The following is a 19,603-nucleotide window of genomic DNA, read 5'->3' as shown; positions in this document are numbered from 1 at the left end:
AAAAGAACTTTTCTAGTTAAGGTTCTTGGCCTATTTTATGAATGGAAGATGAGCTCTGTTCAAAAATCCATACTTGGATAGGAGAGGGGGAAAAAATTAACATAATTATCCATGAGATGAGCCTCTTCAGTCCTTGACAGTGGGGTGCTAGAGGACAAGGAAGTTTCGTGACTTTTCTAATACAGATGTATGAATTAACTCTTGTAAACATCAATCAGTACAAAGAATTTCTAAGACTATCATTGTTCTCTGCTTTTTTCTTATAAAATTATTTCCCATTCTATTTGGAAACCTATTTTCTTTTTCATGAAACAAAGAAAATAAGGAATGAAAAGAAGGAATGAGATACCTTGTAGTTTTTAAGATTTTATCTCTTTTGGAGGATTTAAATATATGTAATCAGCTATTCCTTAGAATAAATCTCTAATGTAAATTCATTTCAACAAACACATATTAAGTCCCTGCATTGTTCCAGGAACTGTACTTAGGATGCAAAAACAAATACAAAACCATTCTTGTCCTTGAGAAGTTTGTATCATATTGAAGTAAAACAATATATACAGATAAGCATAGAGTATCCATATAAAATAACTATAAAAGAATTTGTAGGGACAGCACTAACAGATGAGTGGATTAGAAATGGTCCTGAGCTGAGTCTTGATGTAAGCTATAGATTCCATGAGACAAAAGTGAGAAATGACAGAGTTTCAAGTATCTAGCATCTGTGCAAAGGCATAGAAATAAGGAGGATTCACTGATGAAGGCAGAGTTGGGATGGATACAGGGAAATCAGTGAGAAAATTGTATTATTTTAAGTAAGAGGATGTTGACTTCAAAGTGAGTGGAGATAGAATAGACATGATTTTACAATTGGAAATGATAAATGAGGGAGAGGAAAGAGTTGACTCCTAGTTCAAAACCTAGGTAACTGGGGACAGCTAGGTGAGGCAATGGATAGAGCACCAGTCCTGGAGTCAGGAGGACCTGAGTTCAAATTCGGCCTCAGACACTTAATAATTACCTAGCTGTGTGACTTTGGGCAAGTCACTTAACCCCATTGCCTTGCAACCCCCCCACCCCAATGCCTAGGTAATTGGTTGTACCCCCAAATAAAGAAATTTAAAAAGATAGCTTAGTAAAAAAATGAGTTCCTTATTAGACATAATGAGTTTGAGATGCTTTGGTGGAACATCTTGGTGGAAATATCTAGGAAGTAATGTAGGCTTAGAATTCAGGATAGAAGAGAAAAGTGAATATGCATATTTGGGAATCATATGCATAAAGATAATAATTGATCTGATGGGAGTTACGAAATATTAAGTGAGAGTGAATATAGACAATATAGAAAGCTCAGGACAAAGTCTTGAGGTATACCTACATATTGATGACAGGAATATGGGTTGAACCTATGATTTAATTGATTTATTAAATTTCTGGATAAAAAATTTCCTTGACCAATATAGTTTGAAATCTCTTCCACAATGTGTACTTAAACATAGTTGATAAGAATGGGTTAGGTGTTTTTGTCCCCACTGAAAAAATGAAGAAATTGAGACTGAGAAAAGTTGTCTATTTTCTAAGATGACATAGTAATTAATGATGGAACTAATCCTTGAAGGCCCCTAGTTCAGTGTTCTTTTGGTTACATTATAGCATTTACCCAAGTAAATATGTTATATCTAATGCTCATTTTCTTCTCTCTTCTTTCCCTAACTTCACCTAAACAAAATCATTGTCCATGAATCCTTTGTCTCTTGAAGACAATGGAATAAAGAAAGAGCTTGAGAAACAGAATCATAAGATTTTCTTTTTGAGGAATAAAATAAGCAGGAGAGTGGCAGAAGGTTTATCATATCCCTACCAAAAAGCAAGTATATCTCTCTCTCTTATGGATACCTAGCCATGACTTCTGAGAGTATCTATTTGGTTAGCGAATTAGCACAGTCCAATAAAAAACACACAAGTTCTAGAGTAAAGAGAGCAAGAGACCCTTCAATAAGTTACCTAACCTAGCTTCAGTCTCTATTTCAAATGGGAATAATAGCTACATTGCCTGATATATGAATATTGATATAGAGGATGACATTCTTTTCATTTTGTCTGGTACAACTTTTATCTATTTGTAACTAAAGAAGATCCTTCTTGTTTCCAGGCTCAGAGACAGAGCCTTTGAATTAATCGATGCATAGATGAAAAGACATTTATTGTTTCTTATGTGTTGAAGACTGAGAAGGGAAAAAAGTGATATAACTCAAAAGTGGGAAGCTAGTGAGAAGATGGCCAGAGTAAAGCAAAGCATGGCTGAAGTTGACCTAAATATTGCAGGTCACGAAATTCATTCATTAACTAGTAAATGAGACTTTGGGGGCAGACATTTTATAACTTAAAAGAATTAAGACCTAAGGCACATGCTCTCAGGCCCTAATTACAAGGCAGTTGGTGTCAATATTTCTGTGCCCCAAAAGTGAAACAATTATATTTGACCTATGGGGATTTGGAGTTCTTGAAGGGGAGAAGAAGGAGGAGGATGAGGAGGGGGAAAAGTGAGGTGTGTTTGTGTGTATCTGAAGGTATCTGAGGTCAACAAGTGAAAGCAGCAAAGAAGATAATTTATTGCTGGTATCTATGATGGTGATCCTAAGCATGCTTGACAGCAGTAGACAGAATTGGAAAACTGCTGTTCTCTAGTGAGCTTCTACAGCTCTGGATCTCTGGCATTTTTCCCTTTTTACCTGTTTGTGTCCTCTTTTGGTTTGTCTTAAGCAATACTTGTCCTGCCAAGTTGCGTTTAGTCTAGGGTAAAGAAAACATCTATGAGATATGGCAGTGACAAATTTGTGTCAGGTCAGTGAAGTCTCTGTCCTTGGAAAAGTCTTTTGAACCCTTCCTTTTCTCTCAGGGCATGTAAGGTGTCAGAGTTCAGGACATCTGATATGCTAACCAAAGATGGCATAATCCTCTTTGAACTGCTTTGTTCACAACAAAGATTTTTTCTTCTTTACTTATTGAATTGAAGATATCTGGACCTCTCTATCATTCTTTGGAGTATAGAGTACAGGGAATCTACTTTTCTTTCTCATCTGCTTTAATCACTGGGATACCCCAAGGGTCTTACTCTCCCTCCAATTTTAAAATTATTTTTTGAAAGTAGTCATTCTTGGTCTTTTTGCCTCATGTCTGTCTTTTCTAACTGAATCAAACTATGATCTGGGAAAGACCTAACTTTAAAAAGTCAAGGCCTTCCACTGCATCCAGGGCCATCTCCCGTTGTCCTCATTCATATCTGGCCATTGGATCCAGAATTCTCTAGAGGAGAAAGTGAGTCTGGTGACTTAGCACAGCTTGTCTTGGCATCACCTCCCTGATGTCATGGTTTTCTTTGAGAATGAAAGAAAAGCAATAACAGCAAACGTCATCACCACCACCACCAGCAATAACAATAGTAAACATCACTACCACCACCACTACAGACAGCAACAGCAAAGGCTACTACTACCACCACCACCCCCAACAGCCAACACCATCACCACCAACAAAAGCAAATACCACTATCTCCCCCAACAACAAACACTATCAACAACAATAGCAACAGTCAACACCACTGTTACCATCACCATCCACAGCAAACACCAGCACCGCCATTACCAAAAACAGTAAACACCACCAACAGCAAACACCATTATCACTACCACCACCACCACCAGCAAGAGCAAACACCACTATCAACAACAAGCACCATCCCCAACAGCAACAACAAACACTTCTACCATCACCAAGAAACAGCAAACATTACCACCACCTTCACCACCAACAGCAAATACCTCTACCACCATCACCACCACCACTATCACCACCACCCCAATGAGAAATTTATTTTAGGACGTCAACACTATCAATATCACTAACAACATCAAACACCACCACTATCACCATCACCACCACCACCCCAATGAGAAAGGATCTGTGGACCTTTGTTGCCAGTCCACTGTTCCTTGTGCTAGGAGCTGTTGTTTTTAGCTTTATAATTCAACATTGCAAATGCTTTGTCCTCTCATTTTGTTTTATTTGTATGCACTCTTGTTCCTTCCTGGGAAGTCCAAGGAACTGTATTCCAAAACCACTTTGAGCAAATTCAAGAGATTCAATTCAGTAAGCATTGATTAAATGCCAGGCACTGTGCTAATCTCTAGGGAACAAAGACAAAGATGAAAGATTCTCTGATCTCTGGGAACATTATTATTTCTTCTGCAGATGGGGTATTCAGTCAGTGGGGTATGGAATGACATAATTGACATGCTTTGGAACTCAAAGAGCAGAGGTAGTATACCTCCTTCAAGCACAGAGAAAAGGACAGAAGTGGATCAGAATATATATTATAGGATGAGGCAGGAATATGGGTGCAGTTAGGGGAGGTCTGAAAAGTTCAGTCAGTGATCAGAAAGTACTAAGTGACTACCATGTTCCAGGAAATGTGCAAGCTAGTAGGATGACAAAGCATAAAGGAACTTTTATAATCCCAAAGAGAGAGAGAGAGAGAGAGAGAGAGAGAGAGAAAAACAGACAGACAGAGACAGAGACAGAGAGACTGGGGGGAAGGAGATCAAGAAGACACAGAATGTTCTAGGACTATAACTCGAGCTCCATCAATATCAATTATCTAGACAGAATTAATTAGCTTTTAGAACAGTTATTTACCAAGATGATATGACTGGAACAGTTGGTACAATCCCCCCCCCAAAAAATCTGGAACACTCATCCATAAGTGTCTATAGAGGTCAGGGAATTTTGAGTTTAGGCTTGGAGAGTTCATGTCACAAAAGGGAAAGCTGCTGGGTGTCTTTTTCTCACCTTAGTTCCTGTAAGTATAGTGTATTCTTTAGAGTCCCAAAGCTTCCCTTAACCCAATGAATGTAGTTAGTCCTTAGCCCCTTGTGCAGATATGACCAACTCTTATAGCTATTTTTAATCACTTCTAGGACATAATGAGAAGTACAAATGTTCTGCCCTTTTGTAGTTAATGTGATCATCCTCTGGTCATGGAAAAGAGAGAAAAAAGCAGTCTCATCTCTCCTTTCTAGCTCTTTAAAACTTGTTTTGAGGAATTTGACTGGATTGTTTCTCCCCTAACTTAGCTCCACAGTGGAATGCCTGGACTCTGACTTGACCTATTTATTTTATCCAAAACTTAGTGTGGCTGAGTCTTTTCAGCCAATCCAAATATACTTCTGTTGTGTCAGTTCATTTCATTCAGTGACTTTCATTTTGTTAAATTGATTAAGATTTTTCATGCTTTGTTTAATGGTATCATTTAATTGATTTAATAAAAGTGTTCCCACATTACTAAGGTAGGGAACGTTATGTAAGGCTGATCATAACACTTTGGTAGCACAGTATGTACTTAGTACATTATAAGCATTTAATAAATGCTAGCTGATTAACTTCAATTATCTATAATGTATATTATAGTTATCTATGTTCAGGTGTTATTTCAATACTAATTTATAATTTCCAGTAGGACGGGAATTTTATATTATTGCTTAATTAATATTTGTTTGCATGCAAGTATATGCTCTTTGGTCAGCAGAAATGAGAAGGTCCTTGTGAACCATACCCTCTTCTCTCCTCAGGCTCCATTTCCTGGTGTTTGACACTGAAGAGGTCCATGATGTACTGCGGATCTGGGATGGACCTGTGGAAAGTGGGATCCTCCTAAAGGAACTGAGTGGCCCCATGCTGCCCAGCAACATCCATAGTACATTCAGCTCTGTTGTCCTACAATTCAACACTGATTTCTTTACCAGTAAGCAGGGCTTTGCCATTCAATTCTCAGGTCAGTGCTCTCCCAATTCTAAATTCTTTTCTATTCATTTCATTTCATTTATCAGGCATTTAATCAGTCTTTCTATATCATTCTACCCAGAATGACTGGAGAAGAGCCCATCTTTGCCCTTGGGTTGAGAAAAGACTCATATTGAAATAATTAGCCAGTAGAACAAAGCTTTTTTGATTAATGATAAACTGAGGGTCCTTTCTCAGGATGCTGTGTTGATTCAGAGATAGAACACATTGGCCACAGGAATCAGGGAAGACATAATAGAGGATGTAAGATTTGAATGGTCTTTTGAAGATTTTACTTCTAATAGGAGAACATGAGCATGGATTGTATACTAGGTGAAAGTAAAGTTCATGAATGAAGCATAGAAGCAGGAATAAGAAGAAAAATAGCTAGCATTTACATGGTCCTTTCAGATTTACAAAGCGCTTTATATGTGTTCATTCATTTGAACCTCATAACAATCCTGAGAGGTAAGTGCTATGTCTACTTTTTCTCCTGAGGAAGCTGAAAGTAAGAGAACTCGACTGTCTTGTCCAGGGTAACATATCTAGCTAGTGTTGGAGGAAGGATTCAAACTGGAGTGTTCTTGACTCCAAGGCTCGTCTTCTATGTACTGGGTTATCTACATGAGAATGATCCTTATATGGAACAATGAGGTTGCCTCTCTGGTACTGGTATGGGCCTGTAGTAATAAAATTTTGATATAATGCTTTATGATTTGAAAAATGCTTTATTTATACAATCTTCTTTAAACCTTACAAGGAAAGGTATTATAGGAATTATGTGACTTACACAGATATTCTAACTAATACGTATTAAGGGAGGGACTTTGAACCATTTCTGATTTCAATTTGTTTTTCTATCCACTATCTATTTACAAAATAAATTCATCTGTTTTCCATATTTACTTTTGCCTTCCTAAAGCATAGACCTACCCCCCCCCAATTTGGCTTTTCATTTAACCTTCAAAGGCTGAGCTCTGGATGCTTATTTTCTTTAATTCCTTTCTATATAGCAGCAGATTGAGGGGACCTTCAGGTCATGAGAAGACAGAGGCATAATTATGAGTCAACACAGTAAGGAAGTGACAGAGGGAAATAATAGCAGTAGGATTAAAAATGAATAAGTCTTACTTTCATATTAGGATCTTAGTTGTCTAAGGTTTGTTTTTTTTTTTTTTTAAAGCACACTCACTACCACACAAGTAGGGTTGTTACAGTCGCTGGTTATTCCTTGAAAGCTTCAGATGGGGCTAAACTCTGCTCTACTCTTTGGACCTATATTGCTTCTGAACTTCTCTTTTTATATAGCCTAGGGCCTGTGACTACTCATTGCCCCTCCTCTGTCTATTCTAAATTTATGACATTGAATAAGGTAACAGGTTGGCTATTGAACCCACTCTATGAACTAGGTTATGGTGCTAGGGGGTGGGCCTAAGACCTCTCATCCTGCTGCATAATCTATTCTTGGGCAAATGAGCTCTATGTAGCCATTCTTGGTCAGATCCCATCCTTAGTATCTACTATTTGTCCCCTGTGCCTACCTGTGCTATGTCTATGACTTTTTCTTGGATTTCCTGATTGAGTTTGATCTTATGCATTTTGTAGGTCTTGATGGAAGAAATTTGTCAGGAAACTCACTGTACTTCCTCCTGCTACTCTGTCGTATTGGCTTCTCCTGATCTAGTCTTCTATTAATTTAGTGTTAATAACATTTTTCTTTTACCATTTGCATCATATTTGATGCATAGGACTTACAACCCATCAAAATCTAGTCTTTTTAAAATAAGCTATATTCTAGGAAAGTTTTTTTCCATATGCACATAATGATTAACTCTAAATGTGGAACTTCCTGTTTATGAATTTTCATCTTGTTAATATTAGTCTGCCTAATATCTAAATCTGAAGCATTTTGCTCTATGAGGATAAGGATAGGATTTTCTCCCTGTTTCTCCTTCCTATGTTAACTCATGCCAGCTTCATTTCTGAATGCTTTGGGGAGAATATGGCTTAGTTGAATCTCATGTCAATTTTCTATAGATTTGTATTTGTCTCTGGATCCAGATGACTCTGGAGGAGAAAATGAGCTAGTGATTTAGCACAGCACCCCCTCACTCAAATTCAGTTCATGTGCTTGTCATGGCATCATCTCCCTGATGTTATGGTGTTCTTCAAGGACAAAAACATTATCATGACCTAGCTGAATATCCAGTAAAGTAGACTGAAGAGGGGAGAGGGCAACAAAGACAAGTGTCCTGACAACTACAAAGTATCAAGGAAAAGAGTATAATTGCTATTGTCAAAGGCTGCAGTGAAGTCAAAAAGAATTAGTGCTAAGGAGAGGTTATAGATTTGGTAATTAAAAGATAATCAGAGGGGCAGCTAGGTGGTGCAGTGGATAGAGCACCAGCCCTGGAGTCAGGAGTGCCTGAGTTCAAATGTGACCTAAGACACTTAATAATTACCTAGCTGTGTAGCCTTGGGCATGCCACTTAACCCTATTTGCCTTGCAAAAATCCTAAAAAAAAAAAAAAAAGATAATTGGGAAATTTGGAGGAGGAGGCGGTTAGGTGGTAAAGTGACTAGAGGCCTGAGCCTGGAGTCAGTAAGCTCTACATTTAAATACAGCTCAAACACTAGCTCTGTGACTCTGGCCAAGTCACTTAACTCTCTTAGCCCCAATTTCCTCATTTGTAAAATGAGTTGGAGAAAGAAATGACAAGGCACTCTAAGAAAGCCCCGGAATGAGGCCATTAAGAGTAAAAAAATGCAAGTAAAAGAATAAATGAGTCCATTAAGAGTAAAAAAATGAAAGCACTTTTCACTTGAATAATGAGTTCAGAAGCCAGCAGAAGAGAGTTAAGAGGAAAGAAAACAGGGTGGGAGCGGGGCTTAATTGTAGACAACTTTCTCAAGAAATTTAGCTAGAAAAGGCAGGGAAAAATATGCAACAATAGTTTATATGGATAGATGGGGTAGCAAAAGAAGGTCTTGTTGTAAAGGGTATGATGGAGAAGTCAAAACCTTCTTTGAGACTATAGGGGGCCTAGGCCAAAGTCCAGAGGAACCTGTAGTGAAAAGTGACAAGGTTTAAGATGCAGTAAAGATACTAAAGGGCACTTGGATAAGTTAATAGAGAACTAGCAAAGAAAAGGATCACAAAACCCCCCAAAGGAATCAATATTCATCAGGGGATGGGAAATGTAGGAGCCATATTTGGGAATCCTTTATATAACAACTCCTATTTCCCACCAGTTACACAGCTTTTGGAATTCTGTGGATTTCTCCATCCTACCATTATAACCTAGGAACCTCTTCACTGGGAAATCTTATATTGCAAAATCAAATTAGTTCTGCCACTCTTCAGTATTTTGTGACTGATTAGGAGCTGTTATATGAACCTCCTTTTATAACCACAGATGCTTTATATATTTTCTTTTAGTCTCTCCATTTTCTTTTAGTCTCTCCAAGCACCTTCTCCAGCTACCCTTCCTTCTTTACCAAAGGAAAAAAAATGAAGCCAATCATTAGTTATATATTATATTATATTACATTATAACATATTAATCATACTATTCTCCCTTTCTTTTAATGCCTCCTAGATAACCTCTTTCTTCCTTCACTTTAGTTTTTGATGAAGAGATATCCCTTTGATAAGGCCAACCTTTTGTATATATCCCTGATCCCATTTCCCTCCCTTGTTTTCCTCCAAATATGCCCACTATCATCTCCCCTTTCTCTAATCTTCAGTGTCTCCCTTTCTTATTATATGTGTGTGTGTGTGTGTGCTCAAATCTCCTCTAAATTCTATTCTTCCTCCTAAAATGTTGAAACTCTTTTCCTTTTCCCAGTTAAAATTCCTGAAAAAAAAAGCATCTATACTCAGTGCTTCTACTTCTTTCCTCTAAATCTCTTGCATTCTGGGTTCCATCCACATCATTCAGCTAAAGTTGCTCTTAATGCCAATTCTTGTTCCCCTTGACCTTTCAACAGTTTTTGACACTGTTGATCACCATCTCGAGGAATATTGACTCCTTTTGGGTTTTTTGACCCTTCTCTTTGCTGGTTCTCCACTAAACTATCTGAATGCCTTTCAGTATCTACTGTTTCTTTCACCTTGTCACTTCTCACTACAGGTCCCTCTGGACCTTGATCTAGACCCTCTTCTCTTTTTTCTCTATATTCTCTAACATGATGACCTCATTAACTCCCATGAGTTCGATATCATCTGTATGTCTCTTCACCTATACTCTTGTATCACAGACCGCCCATTAGACATTTTAAACTGCATGTATGATGGGCACCTTAAACTAATAGACACTCAAATCTAACATATCCAAAATAGCAACCATTATCTTTTTCCTTCAATTATTCTTCTATCCTCTTAACTCTTTCCTTTACCTCAGTGTCATTCTCAACTCCTCACTCACAATCTACATGTCTAATCAGTGACTAAATCTTATTTTTTTCTGCTTCCACAAAATCTCTCATATATATTCTATTTTCTCCTTTGTGATGGATACCATCTTAGTTCAAATTTTTGTATCTAGTCTAAAATTTTCATTTTTTTTATTGTGGGACAGTTTTCATCATGCCAAATTACAAAAGAACCAGAATGACTTCTTTAGTTTTTATCTTCCACCATATCTTTCCCAATTGTAGTTTTCCAGGAATTATTAATAATTTATTTCTTAACAATGACATATAGTCAGTTACCAGGGGGTTGAATTTAATGATCTAATGGTTCTTTCTAGCCAGATGAATTGTAATTGCTTTAATTTTTCCCACAAATATAAATAAATTTTGAGAGAGTAGAAATTGAGCAAAATTGAACTCAATTATCAATGATTATATACTTATTTTTCTCAACATAAGAATTTTTCTACAGTCTTTAGATTATAAGTAACAACAGAGACTTGTGTTTATCACTGTCATCAAAAAATTCAAAATATCTTCTTTAAATTCTTATTTGAATATCTGGTAGAGATTGATAAATATTTTGAAGAAGAATGAGTACTTTTTAGAATCATGGGTCAAACCTGTTTTGTGTGTGTGTGTATAGGATGAGGAAAGAGACTTTAATATTTTGTTTAAAAGCTCTTCTTTGCAAGTGTTGGATGACAATTGAGTAATGTGGTGGTGTGATACTGATGAGGTAGTGAATGTTGTAATCTAATAATGGTGCTGTGAGCTTGTTCACATCCAATTGTATTCTTTCTTTTTCTTCCACAGTATCTACAGCAACATCCTGTAATGACCCTGGCGTTCCTCAAAATGGGAGTCGGAGTGGCGATAGCCGGGAAGCGGGTGACTCCATTGTGTTCCAATGTGACCCTGGTTATGCTCTCCAGGGAATGGCCCAAATCAACTGTGTGAAGATTGAGAACAGATTCTTCTGGCAGCCGGACCCCCCTACATGCATTGGTATAGAAGAGCTGATTGACTGAATTTCTTTCTTTTATTTCTTTAACAAAGTCCTTTAGTAAAAACAGGATGAAGAAAACCTCAAAATTAAATGATAGCCAACTGTCAATTACAAAGGAATGAGAGGAGAGCCTGAAAAACTGAAAACTACACAAAATTCCTAACTATTATTCTGTCTTCAACTTAGTCACTAAATCTGATCAGATGTTTTTTACATGCAGTTGTGAATTTTCTCTTTGTTTCCTGGTTTTATTTTCATCCTTCCTGGCAGTGAGAAGGGAGATGAACAGAAGGAAGGGCAAGTTGAGGCCTTTAAAATCCCCACTGGATAGAAATCCCCTGGAACTTGTCAGTCTTTGGAGTGCTAGCTTAGCTTGGAATAGCTTCTCTGTCCAAGACAGTGCAATGTTGAAAAGTTCTGAATCTGGGACAAAATTCTGCTCTATTAATATGACTATGGAGAAATCTCTGGTCCTCAGTTTTGTTCTGGTAGCCTCCAAATTTCAGCTTTAATTCTGTAAGTCTATTATGATCTGGAATATTGGAAGGGGCCCACTCTGGGAAATTACAGACAGGAAGGTGAGAATTTCAACACATTTTCCTAATGTTAATAACAAAGAAATGCAATTACAAAAATAATTGACCAAATTACTACACATCTGACAGTGTATGCAGAACTCTTTTTGAGCGAGGGGGTTGGGGGGAAGGGAGAGTATGCTTTATTATCTGTTCTCTAGACTAATCTTAGTCTTTACAGGAATTCCTGCAAAGCCTTAGTGCACTTCTGCTGCCAAGGATAATTAGTCTGAGGGATCAAGTAGACCATTCATTTAATAAAAAACATTCATATACTTTCCAAGTAAAGGTAGCCTCAAGGTGGTTAAAAAGTCATTCACAGGAAAATAAAAACAAGTAGAAGTCACGAACAAGGAAGTTAAAAGCAACAAGCAAAGATATTCTCTAGAGTCTCAAACTTTTTTTTGTAGCATTAGAACTGACTTTATGTACACTTGTGCCCAGGAGTTCTTCTGGTGGCTTAGAGATCAGTTCACCCAGTTAACTGAGGCTGCCCAGGGTCTGTTCCATAGCTGTTTTATTCACAATACTTAGCAGTAATGTAGGAGTGTAGAACAGTATTTTCTGTTCAAGTCTTAAGTTCAAATACTCTATCTGATTGTGGCTTCAGCCAATAGCTACTTCCTTTGGGTCTTAGAATCCTAAAGTACAAAATGTAGCAGTAATTGGTTTCTGTCTGCCCCCTCAAGGTTGACATCAGGATAAAGATAAATTATAGATAAAGAATTATATTGGAAGAAAATAGTGCAATAAAAAAGCCTGGTATTGTAATGATGATTGATTTCCTATGGAATCCACAAAACACAGAAAAGACACTGCTTTTAGTATTTTGAGAAAATAGCTTTTTATTTGGATCTCGAAGGAATTTTACAGATGAGATTGTTCAATTCTATAATTTTAGAGATGAAGAAACTTGAGGCACAAAAGGAAAATGACTTATCAAAGATGATGTAGCCACTTAATGGTTTAATAGGAGCTCAAATTCAGGTCTTCTGATTCCATCAAGAAGATACAAAGTTTAATTAAGCCATAATCCTCACTTCAGTGGACCCTATAGATTAATAAGAAGATGAGACAAAGTTACAGGGAAGAGGTGACATTGAGTTGGATTTAGAAGAGAAGAAATTCAGTTGGAAAAGAAAGAAAGGGAGATTATTCAAGCCATAGAATATACACTAAAGGCATAACATAACTGGTAGACAGAAAAGTCCCCTCCAGTCTCATTTGGTTAGTTCATAGTATATACATAATAGAGAAATATAAGAAATGTGAGGTGAAGTCAAATTGCAGAAGACCTGAAATGTCAGGCAAAGGAGTTGGTTTTAATTTGGGAGGCAGTATAGATTTTTCAGTAGGGAAGTAGCATGACCAGATTTGTTCTAATTGAAGATTTAGCTTTCAGAAGTATAAAGGATTCTTTGAAACTGGGATGGGATTGTAGATTTGTTGGGGGTTAATTCAGTAATTCGGTTTGGTGATAATGAGCTTTGTACTGTCAGTGGCAATAGAGAGACAGGAACATATAATATGAGAAGAGACAAAGAAACTGGGTCAGTAGTATTGTCATTGATAGATATGGTAGTCAGAAGGAGGAACAGCTTTATGAAGCAAGATAATTTTGGTGGAGAAAGGTAAGGAAAAAAATTTATTGAAATATATGTCGGACAAATATCTTATTGGATGTTAGTCCATCTTTTAAGTAAAAGTAATCATCAGGCAACTGGAAATAGGAACTCAAGACAAATCAAGATCAATAGAAATAGAGAAATAGAGTCAATTCTCATAATCTTAATTCCCACTCTTAATTCTTTTAGGCTTTTTTAACATTGTTTTGTTTTAGTCAAACAAGGCAAATTGGTTTGAATTAAATTTAGTGAAATTTCATTCTATAAAATAGAAGACATTCAAAGGTGAATTCTTTGGTGGAATAGAATAAGAGTAGAATAGAATAGGATGATTGATGGGAGCTAGTACAATTTACTGAATTCCCCAAATTCTAGAAAGTGGTCCTCAGGGCAATCAAACAAGTTCTGAAATTACTCTTGTTCAGCAAATTTGGAAGAAAGCAACTCTGTACTAATGATATAAAGATAGTAAACATGTATAAATGAGCTAATTAAAATGTAAATGTAATGATTAATCAATTTTTCACACTGGTTTGGAAAATGGCTTTGGGCATGGAAAATTCTTTCATTTTCTATAGACCTATGACTTCTATGGACTTAAGGCTAGTAAGTACAACATAGTAGAGAAAAACACTGGATTAAGAAACATGGGTTTCAGTTATGTTACTACTTAACTCCTCCTCCTTGATTCTGCTCTCTAGGTTTTCAGGACTTTATTCTGTCCTGATTCTTCTACCTGACTGATCCTTCTCAGTCTCCTTTGCAGGGTCTTTATCCAGCTTCTCTTGCTCTTTAACTGTAGTTGTTCTTCAGGGTTTTGTCTTGGGTCCTTTTCTCTTCTATCTCTACTTCACTTGATAATCTTATCAGATCCCTTGGATTTAATTACCACCTTTATTCTGAAAGTTTTTAAATCCTATCCTTAAATCATTAAATCTGACTATCCTCTGACTTCCAAACTTGTATATCCAACTACCTTTTAAAACATCTCTGACTGGATGTCCAGCAGACATCTCAAACATACAACATGTTCAAAATTAAATTTGCCTAGGCTCCCTTAAAGGAATGAGTTGGTCACAAGCAGAACCAGGACTAGAACCAAGTTTCACCACTCCCACTCATTTTTTTCCTGTTAAACCATTTCATCATCTAGACAGAACAAAGAAAAATTTCACTGAGACTTCTAAGTTTCTATTGGGTATGTACTTCCTTCTGCCTTCTGTAAGAGTTATCACTCTTTCCCTTCTCCCTCCTCCCATCTTATGATCCTTGTGGACCCATCTGAACCTTTCTTTAGCCATAACACCTAAGTCAAGATTTGGGGCCTTCAAGAAATGTCCCAGTGATGCCCACTTGTCCAGGGCATCAAGGATTTCAGAAAAAGAGAAAAAAGTCTTAGGCTTATTTTTACTTAGAGACTTTGAATTTTCTCTTCTCTGGGTTTTTCCTATACTTCTTTTTAAACTCAAGGGTCAAGAACCTTTCTCCTGTTGCAAGGTGGAAATCACTGTAGATGGAGGTAGTTTAGGTTACACTGATTTTAAATTTAAATTTAAATACCAATTTAAATTTAAATACAAATCTAAATTTAAAATACACGATATTCTTGCAACTGCTATTCTTGAGACCTTTTCTTTCAAATCTGGCTTATCTTCAAAAATATAGTTCTAATATAGACTCTGTCATATTTATACACACCTATTGTGCCCTCAAGAAGTTGTGTTAGGTTAAGAAGATAACCCTGAGTTTAAAATATTTGACTTAGTACCATCCCTTACCTAATTTTGGAGATCATGGGGAAGTGAAATATGAAGGAAAAGGAAACCTTAACCCATTCAGGTATTATTCCTTTTTTATATTTGTCACATGGTAATAATATTTACTCTAATATACATCCAAAGGTTGTTTTGAGGAGGATTTGTATAAACCTTAAAGCATTATATAAATATGAAATATTTTTAAACTATAAAGCAACTAATTATGAGCTATTTATATGTAATTCTTACAAATGTGCAAATTTCTGCTTGATATAAAGAAAAACCCCTTGATGAAGTTAGTGTTATCTAAAAGGTGAATGGATTACCTTGGCAAAATTTTCTATCATTGGATTCTCTGAGTGGAGCCTGAAGAGTTACTTGCTGTAGATGTTGTTGAAGGGATTTCTTTCTTTCTTTCTTTCTTTCTTTCTTTCTTTCTTTCTTTCTTTCTTTCTTTCTTTCTTTCTTTCTTTCTTTCTTTCTTCCTTCCTTCCTTCCTTCCTTCCTTCCTTCCTTCCTTCCTTTCTTTCTTTCTTTCTTTCTTTCTTTCTTTCTTTCTTTCTTTCTTTCTTTCTTTCTTTCTTTCTTTCTTTCTTTCTTTTGCAAGGCAATGGGTTTAAGTAATTTGCCCAAGGTCACACAGTAAGTATAAAGTGTCTGAGACTGGATTTGAACTCAAGTGTTCCTGACTCCTGGGCCAGTGCTCTATCCACTGTGCCAGGTGGCTGTCCCATGAATTTCTTTTCAGGCACAGATTGGACTAGGCCTCTTAAGATCTCATAAACTCTAAGGATTGACGCTGCAATAAGTCTAGTATGATTGTGATTGGCCCCTCAGTCAAAGACTTGTCTCTCCTGGCATGGTTTCAGGAAATCTTTCTCCCTCTGTTTCTCCCCTCCTAGAATTTCTCTGCTTTTATCTGTCTCTTTTGCCCTGAGAGATACTCTTCAACATATCTAAACCTATTTTCCTCTCCTCTCTTGGTGAATATTAGGGATTTCAAAAATAGGAAATGTACACTAGCTTTCTGAGTTGGAAACATGAGTGAATTCTCTTAAAGAAATACTTTACCCATATGAGAACTGCTACAGTTCAGCCATATTGTAGATTAGGTAGTATTTGTCGACTAGTCTAAGAGCATTGAAAACTATTTATAAGAGTTACCATTAGCATTTTGTAGGGAAATAACAATGTAATAGATCTCTTAAGTCTCAAGATATGCATGCTTGTATATAAAGGCAGATAATTTGCTGACAGCAAAATCCTTTAAAGTTTCATATCATGAAAGCCCCATTGAGTGGAGGACATTTCTATATGCTCTAGTCATACTATCTTCATCCTTGAAATATCCTGATGGAGATGTACATCTCTACCTCTTAGGGAACCCTGATTTATATCTATGGGAAAATGGTTTCAAATTCCCAAGCAACCTATTTAAAGATCATCTCTCAGAAGATATTTTGTTCATAAACTAGTCTTGCCTATGTTGGACTAGAACATTGATAGTTGAAATGAAAATCAACATTTAATCTTAAGGGTTTTTTAAATGAACTTGATATTTAGCTTACTCTAGTGAATGAAAGAATGAATGACTAATTATGCATTTATTAAACTCTTGTTAGGTGTATTTCTTCAGTGAGAGATCAAAGAAAAATATGAAATGATCCATTCCCTCAAGGTGCTTAGATTCTAATATGGGAGACACTTCACTCATATATAGACATTTTTATAATTATACAAATAAATTTCTAGTTCTTGCAAGTATATTGCATAGGGTTTGGGGATGAGTGCAGGAAAAACTAAAAGGACTGACTGAGGATGGCTTTCTCCTGTATCATATAACAATGTTTGGGAGAGCGATAAGGACTACTCTTCTTCCTTTCTTTTTCCCTCCAGCTCCTTGTGGTGGTGATCTGACAGGACCTTCTGGTGTTATTCTGTCTCCAAATTATCCTGAACCCTATCCTCCGGGTAAGGAATGCGACTGGAAAGTGACCGTCTCTCCTGACTATGTCATCGCTCTAGTGTTTAACACGTATGTATCCTTCCCCTGAAAAATCTTATTTATTTTATCAGGGTGTAAAAGGGCAGGGATTTTCATGGAAATGAAGAGAGTACCCTTTACCATTGTTCAAATCCAGTCGAGAGTTTGATCTACCTCTTTGGATTAGGCCAAGGAGCAGGTCTCAATGTAAAGCTCACAGAACAGTTAGAAAGATACCCTGTCCTTTGTCCTTTTTAATCCTTTTTTCTTTGTCTTTCTTTTTCCATCATAAATGAACAGAAACTATCATCATTATCATCAATAACAAGTGTTTGTTAAGTATGTGCTGTATATAGGGGACTGTATTAGACATTGGTATATTCTAAAATATGAAAGGCCTTAGAGTGTAGCTGGAGAGATAATGCATTTTCACACACACACACACACACACACACATACACACACATATGTATGTATATGCATATATATATGATAGTAGCAATATCTTATTGCTTATATTAAAGAAGCTTATAATAAGCAAAAAATGAGGAGCTTAAATCAGAAACAAAGAGTTATAGGAAAAACTTTATGCCCTAGGTAGGACTTGTGCTGAGTTTGTAAAAGGACTAAAACTTAGACAAAAATATTGGAGTGAGGGGGGGAATGGTGAGAAAAGAATTAAAAATAAGTTTACATGAAATGAAGGATTAGTATAGGGAAGTCTGGGAATCCATAGCTGATGAGTTTGCTAGGAAGGCTAGGTTAAGAATTTTGAACTGTATCCTATAGACAATGGGGAGATTAAAGATTTGTAAAAGTGTAGGGTAAGTTGTACAAAACAGAATTTCAGTAAGTACAATATGACTAGGTTGTATTGAATATATTGTAGAGAAGATACTGGAGGTAAAAAGGTTAATTAGGAGACCTTTAGGATATATTAATGGAAAGAAAGGATCACCTAGGAGATAGGAGTCAAAAGTGAGTCCAAGGTTTCAATGTGATTGGGGACAGAAGAAAGTCATCCCAGAGGGAGATTTAGATTTTGTTTGTTTGTTTTGGGAGTGGGATATAGAGGAGAATTGAATTTGTTTTGGATATGGTGACTTCTGAGATGATGGTAGGATAGATAGATGATTATACCCAGTAGATATTTGGGAATGTAAGCCTAAAATGAAATGGACATAAGAGCTGGTGATATATATTTGGGATTAACTTCGTGAGGTGATAGTTGAAACCTTGAGAGCAGATGAAATCTCCAAGGTCAAGACTATTAAGAAGGATTTTTAGGCAATGGAAAAGGAAGCAGAGCTAGCAAAGCAGATAGAGAAAGGAGGGAAAATTAAGAATTTATTTTTTTATTGCTCAATTGTTCAGTCATATCTAACTCTTTGTGACCCCATGGGTCATATTGACTATGGATTTTTTTTTGGCAAAGATTCTAGAGTGGTTTGCCATTTCTTTCCCCAGTGGATTAAGGCAAACAGAGATTAAATCCAGCATCACACAAGTGATATGTGTCTGAGAGGTTGGATTTGACCTCTGGTCTTCCTGAATCCAGGCCTAGCACTCTATCACTGATCCAGCTAGCTGCCTCAAGAATTTATAATATCACAGAAAAAAAATAAGAGAATTTCACCATGAAAGGGCATAATCAACAGTATCAGATACTGCAGATAGACCAACAAGAATGTAGACTAAAGGGCAGTTTAATATAAGGAAAAGTATTAGCATAATTTATTAAATGAATAACAAAATGAACAAAAATCATATGATTATAACAAAGATGCAACAATATTATTGGAAGAATAAATTATTTTGAACATTATAAATAGAAAAGATCTATGAAGGAAGATGCAACCCTCCTGTAGAGAAAGAACTGATAAATAGAAGAATACGAAGCATGCTTAACATGATTTTTAATATACATACACAACAACAACCACCCAGAAATGGTGTTATTTATCTTGGAAATAGGAAAGACCTATTTCACCCTTTGAGGGAGGAAAGAAAAGGTAGGTTTAACTATAGAGGATTTTGAGACAGAAAGGGGTTGGAAAGAACAAAATTATTTCAATACTCTCATTAGAGCAGGGGGACCAGGAATTAGGATAGTCAAAAGGTCAGAAAAAGTTTTCAGCAGATACCATGCTAAATTTTCTAAGAGAAATGAATAAAATCATTACTTGACAGCAAAAATGACTGAGTTGAGGTTAGACAGGATAATTTAGACTCTCATTTAGCAATACTTAGCAATCTAGAGTTGATCTAGGTAGATAGTCAGAAGTGACACAGGTTGGAAATTGGCCTGCAAGATATCAGGGAAGATCAGTATCAAAATGATCTGCCCAAGTGACTAGGAGGCAATAGAAGGAAAAAATAGAAAATTAGAATAAAAAGAAAAA

The 19,603-nt window shown here is 36.4% G+C and overlaps 1 protein-coding gene across 1 annotated transcript in view; it reads left to right on the top strand.

The window, feature by feature from the left end:
- Positions 1–19,603, top strand: part of LOC141508065 (CUB and sushi domain-containing protein 2) — a 619,633-nt gene that overhangs the window by 384,588 nt on the left and 215,442 nt on the right. Inside the window, exons 24-26 of the mRNA XM_074216347.1 lie at positions 5,628–5,830; positions 11,068–11,259; positions 17,114–17,252. Coding sequence (XP_074072448.1) covers positions 5,628–5,830; positions 11,068–11,259; positions 17,114–17,252 — 534 coding nt within the window. The remainder of the gene's footprint in view (positions 1–5,627; positions 5,831–11,067; positions 11,260–17,113; positions 17,253–19,603) is intronic.

This window comes from Macrotis lagotis, chromosome 1, assembly GCF_037893015.1.
Source record: "Macrotis lagotis isolate mMagLag1 chromosome 1, bilby.v1.9.chrom.fasta, whole genome shotgun sequence".
NCBI lineage: Eukaryota > Metazoa > Chordata > Mammalia > Peramelemorphia > Peramelidae > Macrotis > Macrotis lagotis.
The sequence above is the reverse complement of the archived record's forward strand: the minus strand, read 5'-3'. Positions and strand labels throughout refer to the sequence as shown.